This window comes from Lacerta agilis, chromosome 11 (assembly GCF_009819535.1).
Source record: "Lacerta agilis isolate rLacAgi1 chromosome 11, rLacAgi1.pri, whole genome shotgun sequence".
Taxonomy (NCBI): Eukaryota; Metazoa; Chordata; class Lepidosauria; order Squamata; family Lacertidae; genus Lacerta; species Lacerta agilis.
In genome coordinates this window covers 23,609,567-23,632,081 of record NC_046322.1, presented here as the reverse complement: position 1 = coordinate 23,632,081, position 22,515 = coordinate 23,609,567, and the positions used below count along the sequence as shown (strand labels likewise).

Below are 22,515 nucleotides of genomic sequence, written 5' to 3'. Positions count from 1 at the left end.
CATCACCATGACAAGAAACAGAAGAGCTTGTAGGAAAAGCTGAAGAGGCATAGACCTTGGGGCTCACAGGATAATGCAAACTGGCTAGCAGAAGAGAAAGAGAAACAGAGTCTCTGTGTGAGAGAGACAAAGGAAGAGGGAAGGGATGTCCCCACCCACTTTTGGTTTTGACCGTATCTGCCTCTAGTATGTATCCCCCAACTATTTTGCCTTTAGGGAATGTGGACCTTGACTCTGCAAAGCTCACCCTTCCCTGATTTAATAATTCTATCCTTGTTTTCAGCCACATTCAGCTGTTTGGAGGAAAAGCGGGGTATATACGTGTTAAATACATTATTATTGACTTTACCCCCATAAGCACACTCCTCTGTTGTCTCCCAAGATAGATGGATGCCAACATCTATTATTATTATAATAAATCAATCAATGCCTAAGCAAACAAACAAGCTAGCTTTTCATTTAGCTAAGCATTCTGTGAGTCTTCTGCTGCAGCTGCCATCACAGGTGAAGACTGAGAACTGACCTCCTCCTCCTGGTTATCAGAACATCACTTGTCCAAAATAACCAGGTCTGAGTCTGAAAGGGTTGAGATTAAATTGTGGCTAGTTTACTTCTGTTCAAGTGTAGAATTCTGTAATTAGTCTCCGTTGGTGATTTGTGTAGGCCTTTCTGCTTGCACGTGAAGTGACTGAGTTCAGGCAACTACCATTACGAAATGTCTTATTTGAGCAAGGGCACTCACTATCTGCAAGCCTCCCCTCAAGCCTGCTTTCTCCTTTTCCCAAGCAAGCAAACAGTCAATCAAACAAACAAGCTTGTATTTTTTTTCCCTGTTGGCAGGCGAAGATAAGCAGTTATGTTAAGAGGTGGTAAAACATCAAAAAGTTTGAAAGGTTTTTTTTAAAAAAAATCCTTAGAATAAAGTTTAAAACCTGTATAAATAAACCCAAGGAATGCCAAAGAGACGGCTGCTGAACTCCCTGTGAAACTGATTTATGATTCTTGGCTCCTTGGAGAATAAAACAACACTGAAAAGGTCCTTGCCCTCAATAAATCAGATAGCTGCTGAGCCAGCAACAGTATTATCACAAAAAAGAAAAAAACAAACAAAGCCCAATTAAACAATTAAAACAGACTGTGGAGCTCAGTCAAGAATATCCTTTCTTGATGCCATCTTGGCCAGAAGTCCATGTGAAGAGATGGTTCCTACCAGCCTCGAAAGAGGCGGTGGTGCAGCTGCTCATAAAAGAAACTGGATCTGGACTAATAATAATAATAATAATAATAATAATAGTTTATTATTTATACACCGCCCATCTGGCAGGGTTTCCCCAGCCACTCTCAGTGGCTCTCAACAAAATATTAAAAATACAATAAAATATCAGACATTAAAAAATTCCCTAAACAGGGTTGCCTTCAGATGTCTTCTAAAAGTCAGATAGTTGTTTATTTCCTTGACATCTGATGGGAGGGCGTTCCACAGGGCCATTCCTGATGGTTTTTTAAGAGCCAGGTTGGGGGGGGGGGGAAACTAGGCATTTTAGTGCCAAGTAATACAATTTATTTATTATTGTTGATATGTTTTACTTGTTTTATGAAGGTTTTGTAAATAACAATTGTTTCATTTTTATGGCTACCATTTAAAATTTTGTAAGCTGCCTTGAGGGCTAAGGTCCAAAGTTGAACTAAATATATATTTTTAATAAGGTACGCTTATAAATAGCAATGGTTAATATTTTACTTTCTAAAGCAAGATTTTTTTTAACTACACTGCATTTGTTTTTCCATTCAAACTGAATATAATTTGTTGACAGAATAGGCCAATAATGAAATACAGAGGAATTTGTAGAAATAAGCCATTCCTTGGTTTGCCTTTTTCTAAAGCCCATGAAATAGAAACTTTTCACTTGGAAAACAGTAACTTGCTGTATTAAAAATAACAGGATTGGAAAGACCAGACACGGTGTACATATTAACAAGAAAAGATCTTACACATAACCATATTAATGTTAACAGAAACTTTGTAATCCAACCTAAGGACATCACTTGGTAGGGTTGGATAGAAACTATTTATCTTGTCCATAAATAAATACAAGGTGTTGTTCTTCTTTTAGTGCTGACAGCAGAGTGAAATTGTGGGATGTAAGGAGAGCATCTGCTTGTTTGATTACTCTTGATCAACATAATGGTGAAAAGTCAAAAGCCTCTTCTGAAGCAGGTAATCAGTATACATATGCAATACACACAGTTCTCGCTTTCCAAACACAATTCCTGGGAAATCGTTCATTAGATGATTTCCATTATTTCATGTGGGAACTCCCCCCCCCATGAGATTTTCATCTAAAAAAATTTTTTTACAATAAAATAGTGATTACAAAAATACAAATCAAATAAGGGGAATATGGAGTCCTCTCTTAAAAGTAATTCTTAACCCATACCACACACAGAGGACATTAGTTCCCCCCAGCTCTCACCTAGGATCTTTCCTTTCTCCTCCCAGCCTCTCACTTTAGGAGACCAACATTTCCCTGCCTCCCACAAAGGGTCCTCCATCCGCCATCTGCCACCCCCATGAGCATACCCTCTCTGGACCTTAATAAAGGCCACAAATATAGGACTCCAAAGAAAGAAGAAAAACAAAGAAGAGAGACAAGAGAGAAAGAAAGAGAAATAAAATAAGAAAGGCAAAAGAAGAGAAAACATTAGAAAAAGATACAAAAAGAAAACTTATCTGCCAGTTACATAAAAAGGGGGGAAATGATTATTTACAACATTCAGTCCATGCTAACATCCGTCTTTTCCACCTTCTGTTAAACAATATATATTTTGTTCAAGGTGTCTCAGAATCATTCATTTCTTTTTCCCATGAAAAGTCCAAGATGGGTTCCCTAATTGTTATTATTATTAATAAATTGTTAGAGATTGCAAATTGCCTACGTGCAGAAATGCAGCTGTCTATCTCCAAGCAATTAAGCAATTAACTAGTTGGCAGAAAGCCCAGATCTGCTCTCTCTCAGACCCTTAGCAACGACCTGTGATTGGTCAATGAGTTCCTTAAGAGTGAGCTCTGTGTGAGAGCTTGTTAGTGTGAGAAGAAAGTGGTCAGTGTACAGAGAGAGAGAGAGGAAAAGATTTTTTGTTTTGTTTCTTTTGTTTTGTAAAGTCTGTACATAGTAGCTTATGGATACTAGTTGTTTCAATAAATACTGTATATAGTTATCCAGTGAGTTGCTGAGTTCCTGCGTTGTGCTGTCCAGTCAATTACACAACAGCCAGAAGCTTCCAGAAAAGTCTGCTTCTAACTCTGCGGTGTCCAGGAATACGTTATACTCCTGACACTAAATCTTAAGATAAATGTCAACCATATTTTTCTTTTGACTTTACCTCCATTAATTTCCATCATATTACTCCATTTTGAGTGATAGTAAATTATTCTATCCGTGTCCATTTTAAAGTCCCTCCACTGTGATCACATATTCCATAATTTTTTTTCTTAGTATATATCCTTTAGTCCATATGCTCAAATTCCATTTCCTGTTGTGTTTACAATAGTATCCCGATCTCCTCCTCTAGGACCTTCCATTTTGGGTCCCCCCCCCAGTCTTTTTCCAGATATAGTACTCTGAAATCTGATAGTACACACCTGTCAGGATGCTGCCAACGACTTCCACGGCTGGTTGCCCAGGAACGTACACAGACAAGGAATGTTCTTACCATCTGCTGTTTATTCAGTGTTTACAGAGAGAGGCTACAGTGGTGTTGTCCTGAGTGAATCTCTTCCACTTCCTCATTCGTCAAGCTCAACATCTCTCCTACGGGTGCTGAGAAGTGTCCTCTGTCTTTGAGCTCTTTGCTCTCCTACTTTCAAGGCTCACTGGGTTCTGGGAGAGGGGGTCTAGAATGGTTTCGAAAGACACTGTGTCTGTCAACTGTCCCCCCCCCCAGTACTTCCTCTTCCTCCTTCTTTCCCATTATTTCCCAACTTTTTCCCTCATCTGCCTCTGAGCTGTGACCTCCCTCAAACCCCTATTGTAAATCTAAATTGTCTTCCACTTCTCTGGAAGGGTTAGTTCTCTAGAAGGGTTAGGCTGGGGAGGCAGTCTCCACCATTCTTCCTCTGCCCAGTCCTTGACATCATCATTCTCTCAATTCGCTCCATATCATATGCAGAATATTTTCTGTCTGCTAGAACTGAAGGAAGGCCAGGACTAAAGTTTTCCCAAAGCTTCCCCCCCCCCCCGCAACTTGATCAATAACATATCCAGATAATTCTCCACCTAACCATTTGTGATTTTAGCTTCTCCTTCTCCAAATCCTTGTAGGGAAGTCATTTCCATTGAAGCATCACCATCTGCTTTCTTCAATTCAACTATTTCATGATCCAGTCTTGCTAACTTTTAATCAATTTGGTCTGAAGCCTCTGAGTATTCCCCATTTACATTTTCCATTTCATATCTCTCTGGTTCATTTTCTTCATCAAATGCTGATCATTTTTAATTGTTTAGCCATCAACTGTTGAATACCAACAGTCACTAGAAGATCGAAATGTACCTTTACCATACTGAATGCTTTTGATGTTCTGGATATTATTAGCAACTCAGTCTACTTTAATATTTCCACTTTAAAATCACAGCTGCAACATGTCTTATAGAAAATTCTTTCCCATGGCTAGCAATGGCCGCTTTAATTTCAGTTTTTTCAGTTCTTTAGTGGTAGGAAACAGAAAAGGGGTTAAATATTTTTCACACAGGGATTCCCCTCATCTGTTTAATCTTTATCGTCAACCATAAATCTGGCTTTTCACTCTGCCTTAGACACTTTAACAATCAATTTTCCTTTTTGTTTTTCTTAATGGCAGAAGGTGGAACTTACAGAATTTCAGATTGTAGATTTTCATCAGCCAATGTAGGGATCTCTTGTTACAGTTTTCCTTGTCCCAGAAGTATTTTTAAGATAGGGTGTTGCTTACACTATGTGGTATTTGGGCAGAATAGCTTGCCAGCTCATTCTAACTCCCGTCCAAGCTTCCAGGCACAGACAGCAGGAAAATGGCCTTGATCCAAGCGTTTGAGGTGAACTTCCAGATCACCCTTAACTCCAGAGTGATGAATAGTCGGACTATCTGTTTATTATCAGATACCACATAATTATCTTCTGTCAACAGGAGCTAACAGACAGATAGCCAAACTACCATTCCTCGCCCCAGAAGTCCATATGAGAATATTTCTAATCCATGATTTGTCCAGTCTCTCCCTGCCCCGTTCCCTCCATGGTTTCTTCTTGAAATGGCTGCATCCAACCAGCAGACGAGAGACAAAGGGAAAACTGATTTGTCTGAGCTCTCTTGCTCCCTGATTTGTCCAATCTCCCTCCTCCTCCTCCCCCCCTCCCCCCGGCATGGTTTGTATCCGAAAATAGTTGCTGCCGACCAGAAAAGAACAAACAAGTAAGGAAGTGGACAAACTCTGGCTATTCAGATATATGTATCAACCATTCACATAGAGATATTTGGGCATAATTCTTTACGTTTAGATAAGTGAATTTGCAGATAACGTGGGTTCTGTTGGCAGTACCCGTGTTTACATGTATATCAAGATCTTAAACATTTCAACACTTAAGCATTTGGTTTCACCCTTAGCAGCAAGCATTGTCACATGGTAGAATACATTGTTGCACCATTTCCCTTTCAAACACTGCAATTACAAATATTTTGCTGTGTTGAGTTTTACATTTTGCTGTATCAGATCTGTAGTACCCGGTGTTGTTCATATTTTCTTAACAGAAAATACTGCCCATAATGGAAGAGTTAACGGCTTGTGCTTCACAAATGATGGACTTCACCTTCTGACATTTGGTACAGATGACCGCATGAGACTCTGGAACAGTTCCAGTGGAGAGAACACACTAGTAAGTTGAGGAAGTTTTTGGGTTTTGGTTTTTTTTTTGGCAACTTAGACTGCATACAGTTTTGTTTTCATTATAGCCTGTGACTAAACAAGTTGGTCCTGATATTGAGGAATGTAATGTATGTGACTCCCCTCTTATGCATGTTCAACACTTGTGACCATGTATACACTATAAATGGGCCACAAAAAGGCGCAAAAACTGTGCAAAAAGAGTGGGGAAAACAGCTAGCAATTCCAGGAGCTTTTTCAACTACATCCCATGAGTCGTTGCACCAACCTTTGGGGCCTATGGAGAGTTGGAGTTTGAGAAAGGAGATTTGGTGGAAGTGATTCTAGAGGAGTTTGGGAGATTCAAGTCAGTCTGGTAAGTGTTGTTGGTTTTTTAAAGGGTTTTTCCAGGGTTTCCAAAGGTTTAGAGGATGTTTATAGGCTTTTTAGATGGTGCCCCCCACTATACGTGATTTCACGTATACACACGGTACCCAGGAAACATAATCTTGTTCACTTGCACACTGTGCAACCCATGTTATGAGACTTTTTCAGGTCACTTGGAAATATTTATCTTGCAGTTTGATCTCTGGAATGATGCTGTAATCTCCAATGCCTTGGACTTGGCTGTCACAGATGTTGTAATGGTAGAATTAACTTCTTAATAACTTAATTTGCTTGCCCTATCAATCAAGTGTTAAAAATAAACTCTGTAAGACCCACTAATTGAACAGCAGAGGGCTGGGCACTCCACAATGGAAAATTCTGTTGTTGTTTTTCTATCAATCCTTACCATCAGACTATTGATTTTCATAAATTGCTACACTGAGTTGCAGCCTTAAAGCAGCAAACTTTCAACCTCCCTGCTGTTGACCATCCCTGGAAGGCAGCAGAGTATGGGAACCCGGACAAACCCAAACAGAACATGCCTTATATTTTTTTACTGCCACTGTCACAGGCAGCATGCCCCTGATAACTACTAACAAATCTTTAAACAAACATACCTTTAGTTGCATGTAAACGACTCTGGCAAGTGTCATGAAAAGCAGAAGAAATGCCCATAAATCTTTTGTTATCTGATCTGAGTTATATGGCATACAACAGTATGTCAAAATCTTGATGCCGGAGTTGTGGGTTGATTTTTCCTGTAGCAGTTGTATGTGTATAGCTCCAGTGAGCTAGCATAGTACAAACATAGTAATAGTGTTTATTTATCTGGATTTTGGTCTGCATCTTCTTCAAGGATGTTCTGTGACATTTGAAGCCAAAGTCATTGAGCAGTGGAAAGAAACCTCTGTGTTACGGATGTCTTCATTTGGCCTACCAGGCCGTTTTGAGCAAGCCACACTCACCTCCCCTAAACTTGACATCAGGTGTGTGGCAGGTAAAGATTATGTTTGGCTTTCCTGTCCTGATTTGTTGGTGCCATCAGAGGTCTTGCTGAACAACCTGGCCTCCAACAAAGAACAGGTGTTCCAAATGATGATACATCTCAGAGCTACTCCTGAAAATATTTCTGATTGCACCATCCAACTCATTGAAATGAATCTACAATTTATTTAATCCATACTTATGTTGCACAAATGGGTGGCTGCTTCTGAAACTTTGTGTGTCATATTTTCAGCATTTGTTGCTGTGATCCCATAATCAAAGGTCTTTGAGGGATCAGTCACCGCTATATTCTTGAATCCCAAATCTTCCAGAAGGGTAATCGCCTTCCACTGCATGTTACAAGATCTACAAAGGCACATTTTAATTCATCACTATTCACTTGAACTCTTCTTGTGAAAAGCTGCATATAAAGTACTTTGCAAAGAGACAGTGGACTTTTTCTTCTGTAATTCACCGTATATTCTTGTTATCTTTCTCTTTGAAACAATAGTTTAGTGCTTTATTCCAGGTGATATCTCTGTGCATTCCTTTCATGTTGCCTGTACAATATGCCACTGGAAACTGCATGTATAATTCCAACTACGAAAGACAATCTGCCGAAAGCAAGAGGAGTTATTCTTGCTTTTATTTTTCTTCTCCGTTGGCCGAACAAAACTGGCTGTTAGTTGTAATATCAGGTTAAGTGTTTCAGCCTATATCAACTTTATTGCACATCACCAATACACTAAGTGGATCTCTGCTTGTTTCATGAATCATCTTCCCTTTTTCTCACTCTGGCTTACTTTTAATTTAAGAAGCAGAAAGAATTTTCACAAGTGAGTAACTTGTTTCAGCTGAAAGAATGAACAGAAGGCGTTTCCAGGGCCAGGTCACCCTCCCAACCTCTGTTATTTCCTCCAAGCCTCTGGCTTGGAGACTAATCTAGGTTTCTGGTTGCTCTTTCCTGCAGCCACACATGGCTGCACTGCTCAAGTAGAACTGAAAATTAAGTTTCTACAATAATATTGCCCCTTGGATTCAGTTATTGGGTTATAATTTTTCAACAGATTACCTCCACTGGGATTTAGCACCTGACACACAATGTATTTGATGTGCCTTTATTTCAGTTGCAGTGATGCTTCCATAAATTAAATGGGTAGTACTTAACCTTCTCATCTTCACACAGCTGCCTAACTCACTTGTTACTATGACATTATGGCCAGCTGTGTTTTCCCTCGTGCCCCTTGTCTAAGACCTGGACAAGACAGTTGACTTTGAAGATGATCCAAAAGCTATGGTTAACGCAAGATACAAGCTGGTCAGATTCTGAGACAAGTTAAAAATTGTCTAGTCTTTAAAAGAATTTATCTGGTTGCCTGATCATGTCCAAGTCCAATTCAGAGAACTGGTGCTTACTTTTAAAGCCCTAAGTGGTTTGGGCCCCAGGAAGAGTCTGCTTCTATATCAACCTGGTTGTGATAGTCAAATACAGTTGTGCCTTGGTTCTCGAATGCCTTGTGACTCAAACGTTTTGGCTCCCAAATGCCGCAAACCTGGAAGTAAATAAGGTTTGCAAACATTTTTGGGAAGTCGAACATCCGATGCGGCTTCTGATTGAGTACAGGAAGCACTTGCAACCAATCGGAAGCCACGCCTTGGTTTTTGAACGTTTTCAGAAGTCGAATGGACTTCTGGAAGAGATTCCATTGGAGAACCAAAGGTATGACTGTACTAAAAAAATATATCCTTGCCTGTAAGAATGCATGGGCTGAAGGACTTTATGATCAAACTACATGTGCACTAGCTTAGTAGACACAGGTGAGTCTAGTCCATCTGGTTAACGGTTTGGTTGCCTTTCTAGGAATATACTGCATATATATTATGGTCTATTCAAGACCAAGTAAATAGTCTTCAGGAAAGAGTCTACTCCTGTTGGCTAGCTGCTTCCCTATCTGATCTCACATTTTGTTCTGATACTATTAAGTTACAAGATAACCATCAACGTCAAATCTGAAACTATAGAATGTGACAGGTGTGTGAGTGTATGCATTCAACAGTATAATGACAGGAAGTGAGCCACAGCTTGTAAATGTAATGAATCATCATCATATACCTGCATCAGGAGTTAGCTTTAAAACCTTGTATCTTTACAGGTGAATTATGGGAAGGTGTGCAATGAAAGTAGAAAAGGACTCAAATTTACAGTCTCGCATGGCTGCAGTCCGGAATTTGCATTTGTGCCATACAGTAGCACTATAGCTGTTTATACAATTTACTCAGGAAATCGAATGGCTATGCTTGGGGGACATTATAGTTCTGTCGACTGCTGTGTCTTTCAGCCTAATTTTCAGGTAAGTGAATTCCTCTGAGTGATTTTTAGGCTATTTAGCCTAAAAACAGATCAGTTATGTATAATGGCCTTTCACTTTTGTTTGCCTCAGTACCTGATAATAAGAGATATACTGCATCTGTACCTGAAGGATCTTACTTGCTGTTATGACTTATGGGCCAGAAGGAGTGGTCAGTATTATCTGAAAGGGTTCAACTAAATAAATTTCTGCATTAGCAATGAGTAGTTCTCAATGAAGAAGCATCTTAATTGTGTTTTAAAAACACACACCCTGAAAATAATTAATACTCAAAAGTGATAGATATGAGGGCTATAGGTTTCACACCTTTTGCCTAATTAGAGTTCATGAGTGCTCAAATTGACTGGAAAAATATCCATAATGTATTGAAATTAATGTTTGGGAGCATCCCTGAAAAGATATATAAAATAATTTGTAGAGATTGAGGTTTGCGCTCTCTTCTACATATTATACATATACTAAAAATACTAAATTAGCTTGCTATCTGATGCTGAACAGTGATACACGGCATCTCTATTATTATTCTCATATAAAACAATACTTGCCCCCTACCCCATCTGCCAGTACGGTTCCCTCCAAATACTGGGAATGGAATTCCATTCCAGGTTCCCATATGAAAATATACCCCCTCTTCTCCCCCTGCAAGCTGTTGTGCAGGTTCTCCCAACCCAGTTGTGGAGAGGAAGCCTTATTGCACAAATGGAACAACTTGCACAGGGCTAGTCAACTGAATCATCTCCTGTCTTAAACTGTTGTGGCTGGTATCGTCTTGAGGAATTAAACTAGGTACTTAACTTTTTTATATAGCCTATGACCATAATGAAATTATTAGCCATTGCGGCCATCAGTAAAGAGTAGCTTTCAATGAAAAAACAACCCAATGTTTTGTTTTTTGTTTTCTAAATACAACTAAAGGCACATTAGTGGGTGGTGCTGTGATCTACTGTATGTGATCAGCCAGTAAAGCAAGATGAGCGCCACAACCCCAAAGTCATCCGCGACTGGACCTAACAGTCAGGGGTCCCTTTACCTTTACCTTTAAAGGCACATAATGGTGCTCAAGTGTGAACGCAAGTTGGCTATGATGCTAAGCAGGACACATGTTGTATAACACTCTCCTAACCTTAGTATTTTATCTTTAAACTACTCTGTGTGTTTCTAATGGGACATCTAATACGGAATTGCCACCAGCACATCTATTAAACATATGAAATCCTAACTTGAAATACTGGCAGCATGGTGTAACATTTATGCAATAACTGACGTAAATTATAATGGGTTCACTGGCCTCAATAAAGGCTTCCTTGTGCCTAGCAATTTGCCTGATTGAGCTATGTGCACATGCAGCGCCCTAGCTGTATTCAGATTCCATGGGATATATTTTTAGATTGTGATGTGAAAAGAGGTGAGGTTGCTAAAGCTGCTTTGCTCCATTTAGAAATAAATTGACTTGTTAAAAAAAAGCCTTTTCCCCTGAAGTGTCTTGTCCCAACACCTCTAGAATCAAGTCTTTTAAAGAAAGATTCATTTGTAAGTTTTTGAGAACTGCTGTAGCTGCTTTGTGCCACATCTGAAATGGTATCCTGAGTCTGCCCTGATTGCCACTATCATTATTATTTATTGAATTTGTTAGTTGCTGATTTTCCCCAAGGCAACCAGAGCAATTTACAACCAAACAACTAAGCTATTGACCATGGGTTGTCCATGGGACACACTTTTTTTTTTTTAGTCTGAGATCCTTATTCCTTTGTGGGCATCCTTCTGGGTGCTATATGCCAATAGTGAGTGTGGCCAGAAAACAAGTGGATAGGGCAACAGATGTGTGGCTTACTCTTGTATGGTAGGCTGCATTTCAAGCATGCAAAGGCCAGAGGTTTCTACATATACCATAGGAACTTTGGCCCCCACAATAAAATTATTGAGGAGGCTAGGCCCCCACAAAGTTGATGGGCTTTCCCATTCAAATAGTGTGTGTGCACGGCGTCATGTGATCAATTATGCGGGTTGGGGCAGGGCTTACCTGGGCCTGTATTACACTAATACTCTGAAACCAAAATAAGCTTTAAGATAAGCTTGCCATGGATTCCTAGCCCAGGTCATTAATATCTAGTTAGTGTTTTGGGAAAAAATTCCAGGGTGAGAGACTACTCAACAGCCCAGCTCATCGGGGTGCAAGTTCCCTGCAGGTCTATGCAGTTGGTAAAAGAAGGAAGTTCCAGCCAAGCAATTTGGAAAACAGCGGTCAGTAAACCACGATCTTTATTTTTGCGCTACAGGTCCCCACAGGAGTAAGAACCCCGAGCATGGGGTGACATCCTCTTTTAAAACTTCGCTCTTTTCCCCAGAATACACTTCGAGCAGCATCATTGATGCATCATCACTACATCACAAGCATGTCACAAATGGGGCGGGGTATACAAGGCTTACACAAGTTCAACATTAGGTCACTTTATCAGACACCTTTCCCAACACCTCTTAAGTACCCATCACCAGAAGAACAATAAAACTCTTTATATATCTTTGCCTTCAGGACTTGTCTGGAGGTGGGCTTTCAGAACACCTGACTTGCTAAACTGCCTCTGCGGATGTCTGTTGTTGCCCCCCTGGTCACTCCCTGGGTGGGGTGCCGTGTATGTGCTCTCACGCTTGGGGAATTATGGCAGGATGCCCTGTTCCTGCTGCCTACAGTGATTTCCTGCTTCTTGGTTCATGGAGAGAGATGGAGCCCAAATTCACCTTTCTTTGAAGGTTAAAATGGCGTTGGAATCAGGAGAGTTGGTTAAAGAATGGATTTTCTACAAATTTATAAAGCTAGGTATTTTCCCTGAGCTATCAAGTCAAAAGGATATACAGTGGTAACTCGTGTTGCGTAACCTCCAGGTTACGGAATCTTCGGGTAACGGCCGCGGCAAACCTGGAAGTGTATACTTCTGGGTTTCGCGACATGCACAGAAGTGCGCCGTGTGCATGCACAGAAGCAGTGCCTCTATTAAGGATATTTTGGGGTGCGCAGGGCACCCTGAAACTAATTAAATCCATAACCAGAGGTACCACTGTATTTAGGCATAATATTTGTAACATTGTAACAACTTTAAATATGTGTCCCCCTCTTTGTCATTTCCATAACATTAGTTAATTAGGCTTCAGTTTGCTTTACTCTGCTGTTTAAAATCAGTTCAACCTTTGGCCTATAGCAGGTCATGGATCATAATAAGTTAAAGTAAACATAAGTCAATTCATAAGTGAGATAGAATAAACTTGCTTATTGCTTGTTTGTGTGCTGCTCTGAGAGCCTTTTTGGCTGAATAGCAGGGTAAAAATGCTTTAAGCAGGTAAGATGAAGTAGATGGAAATAAAAAAATTAAACAAGCTTAAGTTATTTATCAGTGTTTTTAAAATAAAATTACTACAGAAAAATACGTTTATGCACTGCACACATGCATTGTAATTTAGGTGCTATACTTTTTAAAAGTTACTTTATATTTTCATGCAGAACTAATCCTGTAATCCTCTCATCTACAACTTCAATACAACTATATTGCTTTTATGATGTATGCAAATAGAATTGGGCTTAGCTTCAGCGTGACTTTGCAGCAAATGGTACCTCAAGTTAAGTACACTTCAGGTTAAGTACGCTTCAGGTTACATACTCCGCTAACCCAAAAATAACGCTTCAGGTTAAGAACTTCACTTCAGGTTAAGAACAAAAATTGTGCTCTGGCGGCGCAGCGGCAGTGGGAGACCCCATTAGCTAAAGTGGTGCTTCAGGTTAAGAACAGTTTCAGGTTAAGAACAGACCTCCAGAATGAATTAAGTTCTTAACCCGAGGTACCACTGTACTTGAAATCCAACCTTAAATACACTTCCTGGAAGTAAGTTCTCTTGCCCTTTGTGGGATTTGGGAATAAACATGCTCAAGATCACACTACTAGTCCCATTGAAGTTGCTGTGATTGGAAGAAGACTCCAGTGTGGATATTTTACTTCCTTTCCCCAGATCCACTCCCCCAAATTCCTATTTTGTCTCAAGCTCACCTTCTTCAGTATTCAGTAACTGATCTGTGACTTTTTGTTGGCTCCTTCACGGCAGGAACTTTATAGTGGTGGGAGAGACGGCAATATCCTTGCCTGGGTACCATCTCTGAGAGAGCCAGAGCCTGATGATACTTCTAAAGAGGTAAATAGCTTTTTAGTAGAGCAAGATGAGAACTAGAGCATCTGTACACAAGGGATATATTCTGTGCCTGATAGTAAAGGAAGAAATCCCTGCATGTGAGCAATGAAGTCATTGTAAGAAAGATTTCTCACTAACATAGCTGACATGATGGATTGTAGCTCCATAAGCCTGAACAAGATATCCATTCAGTTTAGGCTGCTGTAATGCAGGACCTGATACATCGTGTTCCTTTGCAGAACCATCATATCAGTACAGTGGTACCTCGGGTTACAGACGCTTCATGTTACAGACTCCGCTAACCCGGAAGTACTACCTCGGGTTAAGAACTTTGCTTCAGGATGAGAACAGAAATCGCATGGTGGCAGCGCAGTGGCAGCGGGAGGCCTCATTAGGTAAAGTGGTACCTCAGGTTAAGAACAGTTTCAGGTTAAGAATGGACCTCCAGAATGAATTAAGTTCTTAACCTGAGGTACCACTGTACTGGATAATAGTTAATAGAAAGCATAGTATGGCTTTCCAGGTCCTGGAATTGTGTGGAATCCTATATGTTATATGTTGCTGCTGCTGCTGTTGTTGTTGTTGTTGTTGTTGTTGTTGTTGTTGTTGTTGTTACTTATACCCCACCCATCTGACTGGGCCTCCCCAGCCACTCTGGGCAGCTTCCAACAGAATATTAAAAATACAAAATATCAGACATTAAAAACTTCCCTAAACAGGGCTGCCTTCAGGTGTCTTCCAGAAGTCAGATAGATGTTTATTTCCTTGACATCTGATGGGAGGGCATTCCACAGGGCAGAAGCTACTTCCGAGAAGGCCCTCTGCCTCGTTCCCTGTAACCTCATTTCTCACAGTGAGGGAACCACAAGAAGGCTCTTGGCACTAAACCTCAGTGTCCTGGCAGAACGATGGGGGTGGTGACACTCAGAGCCGTCTCATCCATTGGGGCTGGTGGCGCGGCCTTCCAGCACTTCCGGGACGGGAGGCGAGGGCGGCCAGCTCGCGCTCCGCGTGCAGCCGGCCGCCCACCCGATGGAGCACAAGCTGCCCAGCCGCGCCGCCCGGCTGCGCCGCGCCATCCGGATGCGCGCAGGAGCGCGAGCCGGCCGCCCTCGCCTCCCGTCCCGGAAGCGCTGGAAGGGCGCGCAGAGCCCCGCGCCGCTCCAGAGCCACGCCCCTCATCCCCCGCTCACCCACCCCCCTCCCAAGGGGCGGCAAGCGCGGGAGGGAGGCGGCGGAGAGGCGGCATGGCGGGGGCGCCGGAGGGATAGCCGCGCCAGGGCGGCAGATCCCCTTAAGACGGCTCTGGTGACACTCCTTCAGGTATACTGGGCCGAGGCAGTTTAGGGCTTTTAATTGTGCTCGGAAACATACTAGGAGCCAACGTAGGTCTTTCAGGACTGGTGTTATATGATCTCGGTGGCCTCTCCCAGTCACCAGTCTAGCTGCCGCATTCTGGATTAGTTGTAGTTTCTGGGTCACCTTCAAAGGTAGCCCCACGTAGACTGCATTACAATAGTCCAAGTGGGAGATAACTAGAGCATGCATGACTCTGGCAAGACAGTCTGCGGGTAAGTAGGGTCTCAGCCTGTGTACTAGATGGAGCTAGTAGACAGCTGCCCTGGACACAGAAATCACATGCATCCCTGCATGTGCAAAATACTGTTCTGTCCCCGCCCTTCTTCTTTTTTTTTTTGGCCCTGCTGTCCATCTAGATCCAATTGGCATGCCCCCCTCCCTTCTGCATTTAGCCTTTCCTTTATAAATAATAAAATTATTGTTGTTGTGATCAGGGAAATTAAAATGCATCTTGAGATCTTAAGATACAGAATAAAATGCATGCAGAACTGGAGGTGGGGGGACTCAACTGGCTTGATTCCACAAATGCAACTGCATTTAGAATACTCTGTACAGTTCTGGTCACCTCAAGAGTTGAAGAACATTTAGAAAAGGGCAATCAAAATGATCAAGGGGACTGAGTGGCGCCATTATGAGGAAAGGTTGCCACATTTGGGTTTAGAGAAAAGGTGAGAAAAGGGAAGACTTCCCAGAGTCAGAGACTGGGAGGAAAAATGAAAGCTCCCAGGTGAGAGCTGAGTCTACCACTGTCTTTGTGAGACAAAGCTTTTGAGGGAGGACTCTGCATTTCCTTTTCTCTTTTTCTCTCTGTTTTTGTTTTTATTTAGACTGGTTTCTTTTGTCTTATTGTCTTCTCTCTCTCTCTCTCTCTCTATTGTTTACTGCCCTATAACTAGTGCTTTTCTTTAAAAAAATGTTTAGGGGTACTCTCATTTTGACTCAAGAAAACCACCATTTTATAGTTCATATTGGGGAAAATAAATACAATAAATAAATAAATAAATTATTATTATTTGTACCCCAGCCACCCTGGGCGGCTTCCAACAAATATTAAAATACATTAAAATATCACAGATTAAAAACTTCCCTAAACAGGGCTGCCTTCAGGTATTTTCTGAATGTCAGGTAGTTATTTATCTCCTTGACCTCTGATGGGAGGGTGTTCCACAGGGCGGGCGCCACTACTGAGAAGGCCCTCTGCCTGGTTCCCTGTAGCTTTGCTTCTCACAGTGAGGGAACCGCCAGAAGGCCCTTGGCGCTGGATCTCAGTGTGGACAAAAGTACAAAGATTCACAAAATGTTACGGGGTATGTGTATCCCTGCGTCCCCCCAGAAAAAAGCACTGCCTATACACATATATTTTAGGGTGGTTCACAAAAAAAGTTTTTTTAAAAAAAGGGGGGGAAGGTGAGTAAGAGGTGACATGATAGAATCACAGAATTGCAGAGTTGGAAGCGACCAAAGGGTCATCTAGTCAAACTCTCTGCAATCCAGGAATATCTTGCTCAATGTGGGCTAGAACCCAAGACCCTGAGATTAAGAGTCCCCTGCTCTACTAACTGAGCTGCTCTCAATCCTACGCGTGGCATGAAAAAAGTGAATAGAGGAGTTTTTCTCCCTCTCTCATAATACAAGAACTCATGGACATCCATCCAATGAAGCTGAGTATTGGAATCATAGAGTCAGAAGATTCAGGACAGAAAAAACAAAGTACTTCTAGTGCATGGTTAAACCATAGAACTCGCTCCCACAGCAGGCAGTGATTGCTACAAATTTGGATGGTTTTAAAAGAGGATTGCAGAAATTCACACCTCCACTGTCAGACAGGGCATCTGGTTACCAGTTGCTGGGAATAACTCGTGAGCAGGATGTTGTTGTGCTCTTGCTTGTGTGCTTCCCACAGGCATCTGGTTGGCTACTGTGAGAACAGAATGCTGGACTAGATGGAATTGTTGATGGAATCTTCTCTTCTTTTTTTCCAGTTGCAGCCTCAGCAGCGCCTGAATCCTGCTTATGAAGATGCATGGAGTAGCAGCGATGAGGATGGATGAATTCTTAATAGGTTGTTGACATAAAACATTCAGCCATGCACAGTATTTTCTGAAGAAAGGATATTAACCCACGGGTCCAGACAACAGCCTTTTGTTTCAACTGTGCAGTGTTTCTTGTTTTAAAATAATACCAGATTTTTATGTTCTGTTTGCCACTTCATAAAAACAGAACAGGCCTGCTGGATAACATAATTCCATGAGTTCCTGTGGTCTGAAGCAGTACAGTAATGCTTCTGAATACCAGTTGCTAGAAACGGCAGGAGGGGAGAGTGCTCTTGTGCCCATATTGCAGATTTCCCACAGGCATCTGGTGGGCCACTGTGAGAACAGGGTGTTGGACCAGAGGGGCCATTGGCCTGATCCAGCAGGCTCTTCTTGTGTTCTTATCTGTGTTGCTGGACTCCAGTTCCCTTTGGCTATTCTGGCTGTGGCTGATGGGAGTTTTAGTCCATCAACACCTGAAGGTCATAGGTTCCCCACCTGAACCTAAAGTATTTTTGAGGATGTCCCGAGGCAAAACTCTTCAGTTCTTAAGGAATAGTGCTTCAGATTTGTAGGTGATCAGCTGGCAAGAGTTAACTAATCATTTTGCCCCCAAAGCCTTACACTTTCTTGAAGGCCTGGCCTCTGACATAGTTCAGATTCTAAAACAATCAAAGCTCAAAAATACTACTCACCGTAGAAAAATGAGCTTTTCTAAAGCACAGTTAACCTCCCAAAGTTATTCAAAAGTAGTATCATGGTGAACTATCACTCCCAGCAACTCAAGGTGACAGCTTCAGCGCCTTCTTCATCTTCCCACTTCTAAGCTCCAAGATGAACATTGTGTACTGTTTATTGACACTGCTTATTACCTCTATTAGGCAGGCAATAAGACAGTGTTGTACACTGATTGTGTGTTGTAATTACTGTCAGCCCACTTTTAATGTATTTTAATATTTGTTGGAAGCCGCCCAGAGTGGCTGGGGAGACCCAGCCAGATGGGCGGGGTACTAATAATAATAATAATAATAATAATAATAATAATAATAATGATTAGTGGGAATGTGCAGAAGTGTTGCATTAACCAACATGAAAAAGGAAACACCTTTTGCCAGGGTACTGTTGCTGTCAATGCAAGCAAGAGCTATAGCGTCTGACCTCCCATTGTGCTTGGTGCCTGTCAGCTTTAGACCTGCAGCACCTGCTATTGGAATACCTTACAGTGCCTTGCAGTGTGTTTGTTCCTTGTACAGGAAGGTGCTGTATCAGAGCTGCAATGCAACCACAGTTTGGAAGCCAGCGACCGGGTGTTCTAATATATAATGCACTTAAAGTTTGGGAGAAACACTGTTAAATTATATATAAGTCTTGACCTAATATTACAATGCGGATTAGCTTAGAGACATGCGGATTTGAAATGTGGCCAGTATGTAAACAAATAAATAGATTACACTGCCAGCACAGAAATTGTTATTAGTGCAGTTGTCACCTAGGATGACCTGCAATTTAGGAACACTGAAGTGCTTATTGGTGGCTGAAACCAATGGTGTTTATCCACCTAAATTTCACCTCCTTTTCCTTATCAGCCTGATTTTTTTCTTAATTCAGTGCAAGAAAGAGTTGCTTCCACCGTGCATGGACGTCTTAAAAGATCTCTCATTTATGCCAAGAACATGAAAGAATGTGCACAGTTGGGAGGCATCGTTTCAACGAATGAAGATGGCAACATAATTCTGTTGCTCCACTCCTCACTGAGTCAAATCATCCTTTTAATCACCCTTCTGAATTGTTTCACGGCTTAGTCATGCTGGTCACATGACCCTGAAGCTGTATGCCGGCTCCCTCGGCCAGTAAAGTGAGATGAGCGCCACAACCACAAAGTCATCCGCGCCTGGACCTAACGGTCAGGGGTCCCTTTACCTTTACCTTTACCTCACATTAACATCTCTACATAGAGCATGCAGCAAACTAAAGAGTGAAATTTAGAATTGTATTTTGAACCTAGAGATACTTTGGCTACCCCAGAGCTTTCAGGAGAGGAAGAAGGCCCTACCATGGCATTGAAGGGCCTGAGATTATCAAAGAAGGATGAGGCGGTACATTTCCTGTTGTCAGATCTGTCTGCCTGCCCAACTAGATAGACTTTGTCAAGATCTGTGAAAACATTTTACAGTGGAATAGGAGCAAGTAATCAAGCTGCTGGAGGCCAGAGTTGACCACAAGGAAACCCAGTTGACCAAAGTCATTGAAACAGCTAATGAAGCATTGGCGGTTGGTATCAATTACTCAACCAAAATTAAGAAGCTTTCAGGTTTGACCAAACGGGTCCAGGTCCAGCTGGAAGGGGCAGACAACAATTCCTGTGGCTTGAACACTAAGATAAGGGGCATTTTGGAAAAAAATTGAAGGCCCAGTTCTACTGTCTTTCATAAAATGATGGTTTCACCAAATTCTACTTGAAACCCCACTAAATGACACAGATTTTGAGAATCCAAGCAGCAACAATCACCCCAGAGACATAGTAAAAAATTTCCCACCTTTCAGTGAAAGAAACCATTTTGAGGAAGCTACACACCTGAGAAAATCTGGAGTGGGAAGGAAACCATGGCATGATTCTGCCTGATTTGTGGCCTGTGGCCCAAAACTAGGAGAGCTTTCAAGCCCTACACAGAGCAATTACAGAAGGTGGGAGGCCCTATTCCAGTTACTAGTGACAGTACACAGTTGAAATATGATTGTTTCCTTGCTGGTTATAGATGCTGCCACCCCACTCTGCATGGAATTCAGAGCTCACTAGCAAAATTCAATAAAACCATTTTTACAGGCTGGAGAAAGTGCCCTAGTTACTAATTATTTTTAAAGGAATTTTATGTTTCCCATATAAATAAATTTTTAAGTAGGACTATCCTGAAGTGCATCTAGGCGAGACACATCTGAATACATCAACTGAAAAAAAAAATGGAATTCTAAACAACACAAAAGGAAAGTAATCTCTGCAGCGTTCCTTTGATTTGCATCCATAATTTGCTTTTTCTTCCTCTGAATTGTAGCAGGGCACCTGAAAAGATTGAGCAATACAAATATTACCTTTGCTTTCATATCACCCCATAAATAATATTTTTTGTTGTTTGTCTTCCTCATTTAATGGATACACGAGCAAATAAGGACATGGGCAAGACAGGTCCAGGTCAGGTACACAACAGTCAGGAGATTAGATAGCAGATAAAGCAGAGCACTGGCACAGAGGTGGTGTTTCTCCTCCAGCCTAGCATTAAAGTTTTTGAGCTGGAGCTGCTTGACCCAACCCCTGACCTCAGATGACTGCTGTCAGCTATCTTCACCCAGAAGTGCCATCTCCCCCTCAGGCTTTGGACTTCTTTTGCCTGAGTGTCAGAGGTCAGAATCTCCCTTGGTGCAGTCAGTCCTCCTTTAGCTTCTTCTGAGAATCCTGGTTCTTCACCCCGATATTGAGTCTAATTCAGGGCTTCATGTAATGATGGGGCCTTCAGGTCATCCTCTGATGAGGAATCTCTCAGCTGGGACATGGAATAAACTAGTTAAAAGAGTGCTTCCAGACTAGAGCTGTTTCACTGTGCCGGTGTCAGGGAACTGCCACCTGGCCCGCTGAGGGGAACGGAGGGTCCGTGAGCATACAGAGAGCCCCAACACCAATTGAGCAGCAGCACCTCTTCCAGCGCGAAAAGCAGCCACACCTCCAGTGGGGAGGAAGGGGAAGGGGCCAGCCGGGAGAGGAGAGGGCTTGGGGATGCTGCAAAGAGCCCCAGCACCTCAGCCAGCCCGGAGCGGCAAACGGAATCTGGCGGGGAGGCGGCTTGGGGATGTTGCAGCGACCCTGCACTCACCTCGCTTGGCTGGTCAGGAGGGAAGCACACCATTTCCGGGGCCCCAATTGCGCAGAGGGGTGAAATGCAAGGAGGATAGGAGGAGATTTGGGGTGCCGGAAGGGGCCACTCCCGGATTCTGCCAGCAACTGAGACAGACATGCTTTTTGTAGCTCTGCACTGTAAATAGTTTGCACAATAAAACTGCCAAAAGACTGTTTGGGTTCCTGCTCCGTTACTCATGAAGCACCATCACACGAACCTTACACAAAGGAACACTCCTGTGCAATGAAGTGGAAGCAGCAGCGCTCCTCATGTAATACTTCGTAAGAATTATAGCCCCACAATGTCCTATGTCCAAGGCAAGGGTCACATTCTCCACGTGGCCTCGTGCAATTGCAGAATGGCCCACTTTTAAACAAATTAACCACTCAGTTTACATTCCCATTAAGGGGGCTAAGCCTCTGCAACAGATAATTACAATAATTATTTTAATTAAATATGAATGAATTGATGGAAATAATTCCTTAAATTAAATAATTAAAACATGCAGTCCCCTGAGTCCCCTGCCTCTCAGTGTTATAAAGAAAGCACAGCGAGTCTGAATGCAAGATACCATATTTGCCATCTGAACTAGAGGATAAGCAGGGTCTTCTTGTTGGCATCTGTCTGTCTCATGAGACAATGGAAGACTTCAGGGGTGAAGTCAAATGGCTGGCGAGTTACAGCATCTGCTGTGGCTGGAGAGAAGAGAGAAAGCCAGGTAAACCTTGGTTTACTCAACAGCTACAGGTGTTGCTTTCTCTTCCCACGTTCCTGATATGAACTGGTTATTCTGTGTGATTCTGGTTTGGAATGACAAGAACATTGGCGTGTTTGGATTATTTCCCAGTAAGGCAACAGGAATGCCCTGGGGCTTGGAGGAGAAGAAGAAAAAAAAAAAGTACATATTCACAGTTTAAATCCTAGCAAAATCGAAAGACTTGCTGGGTGGGTGGAGAAAGCTGTATGTGGGAAGTAGATTAGTATAACTTTGTCATTAATCTTGCCCAAACAGCAGTATTTTTATCCCTTGCTGCCATGTGTGCGAGGCAGAATAACTTGATTGTAAGGCATTTAAAACTGATGTAACGTGGAGCTTTAGTGTGAAGGTCACATTTGACTGAGACTGTGAATGGAAAGGTTATTCCTCCTTTGCTGCAAACAGGTGGAATTTCACCATGGTTAGTGCTCTTCAATGTGTTCATAGAAGAGTCGAATGAATCCATTGAAAGTAGGCATTTCTGATTTGCAGAGGAAAAACACACAGGCTGCTGCTGTCATCAAAAAACCGAGGAGACGTGGAAATAACACGTTCCTTTTCTCCATCTTCTTTCCAAACAAGGGAATTAAGACAATAGAGAATGTCTCTATCCAGCTGTCTGCTACTGCCAAAGCAATGGTGCCAGAGGTTACTTGATGTAGGGAGAAATGG

General features: G+C 42.1%; 1 protein-coding gene across 3 annotated transcripts in view; it reads left to right on the top strand.

Annotated features, from left to right (window-relative positions):
- ERCC8 (ERCC excision repair 8, CSA ubiquitin ligase complex subunit) overlaps positions 1 to 17,303 on the top strand; it is a 33,965-nt gene extending 16,662 nt beyond the window's left edge. The window contains exons 8-13 of one of the 3 annotated variants that reach the window (XR_004427592.1): positions 2,115 to 2,218; positions 5,753 to 5,907; positions 9,419 to 9,616; positions 9,707 to 9,785; positions 13,724 to 13,810; positions 17,149 to 17,206. Coding sequence is in view for 2 of the 3 variants with exons in the window: in XM_033164736.1 (XP_033020627.1) it covers positions 2,115 to 2,218; positions 5,753 to 5,907; positions 9,419 to 9,616; positions 13,724 to 13,810; positions 17,149 to 17,217 (613 nt within the window). In the remaining variant the exon portion in view is untranslated. Of the gene's footprint in view, positions 1 to 2,114; positions 2,219 to 5,752; positions 5,908 to 9,418; positions 9,617 to 9,706; positions 9,786 to 13,723; positions 13,811 to 17,148 lie in introns of all 3 variants that reach the window. The other 2 variants (XM_033164736.1, XM_033164737.1) reach the window with 2 other exon arrangements.
- Positions 17,304 to 22,515: the final 5,212 nt, after the last annotated feature.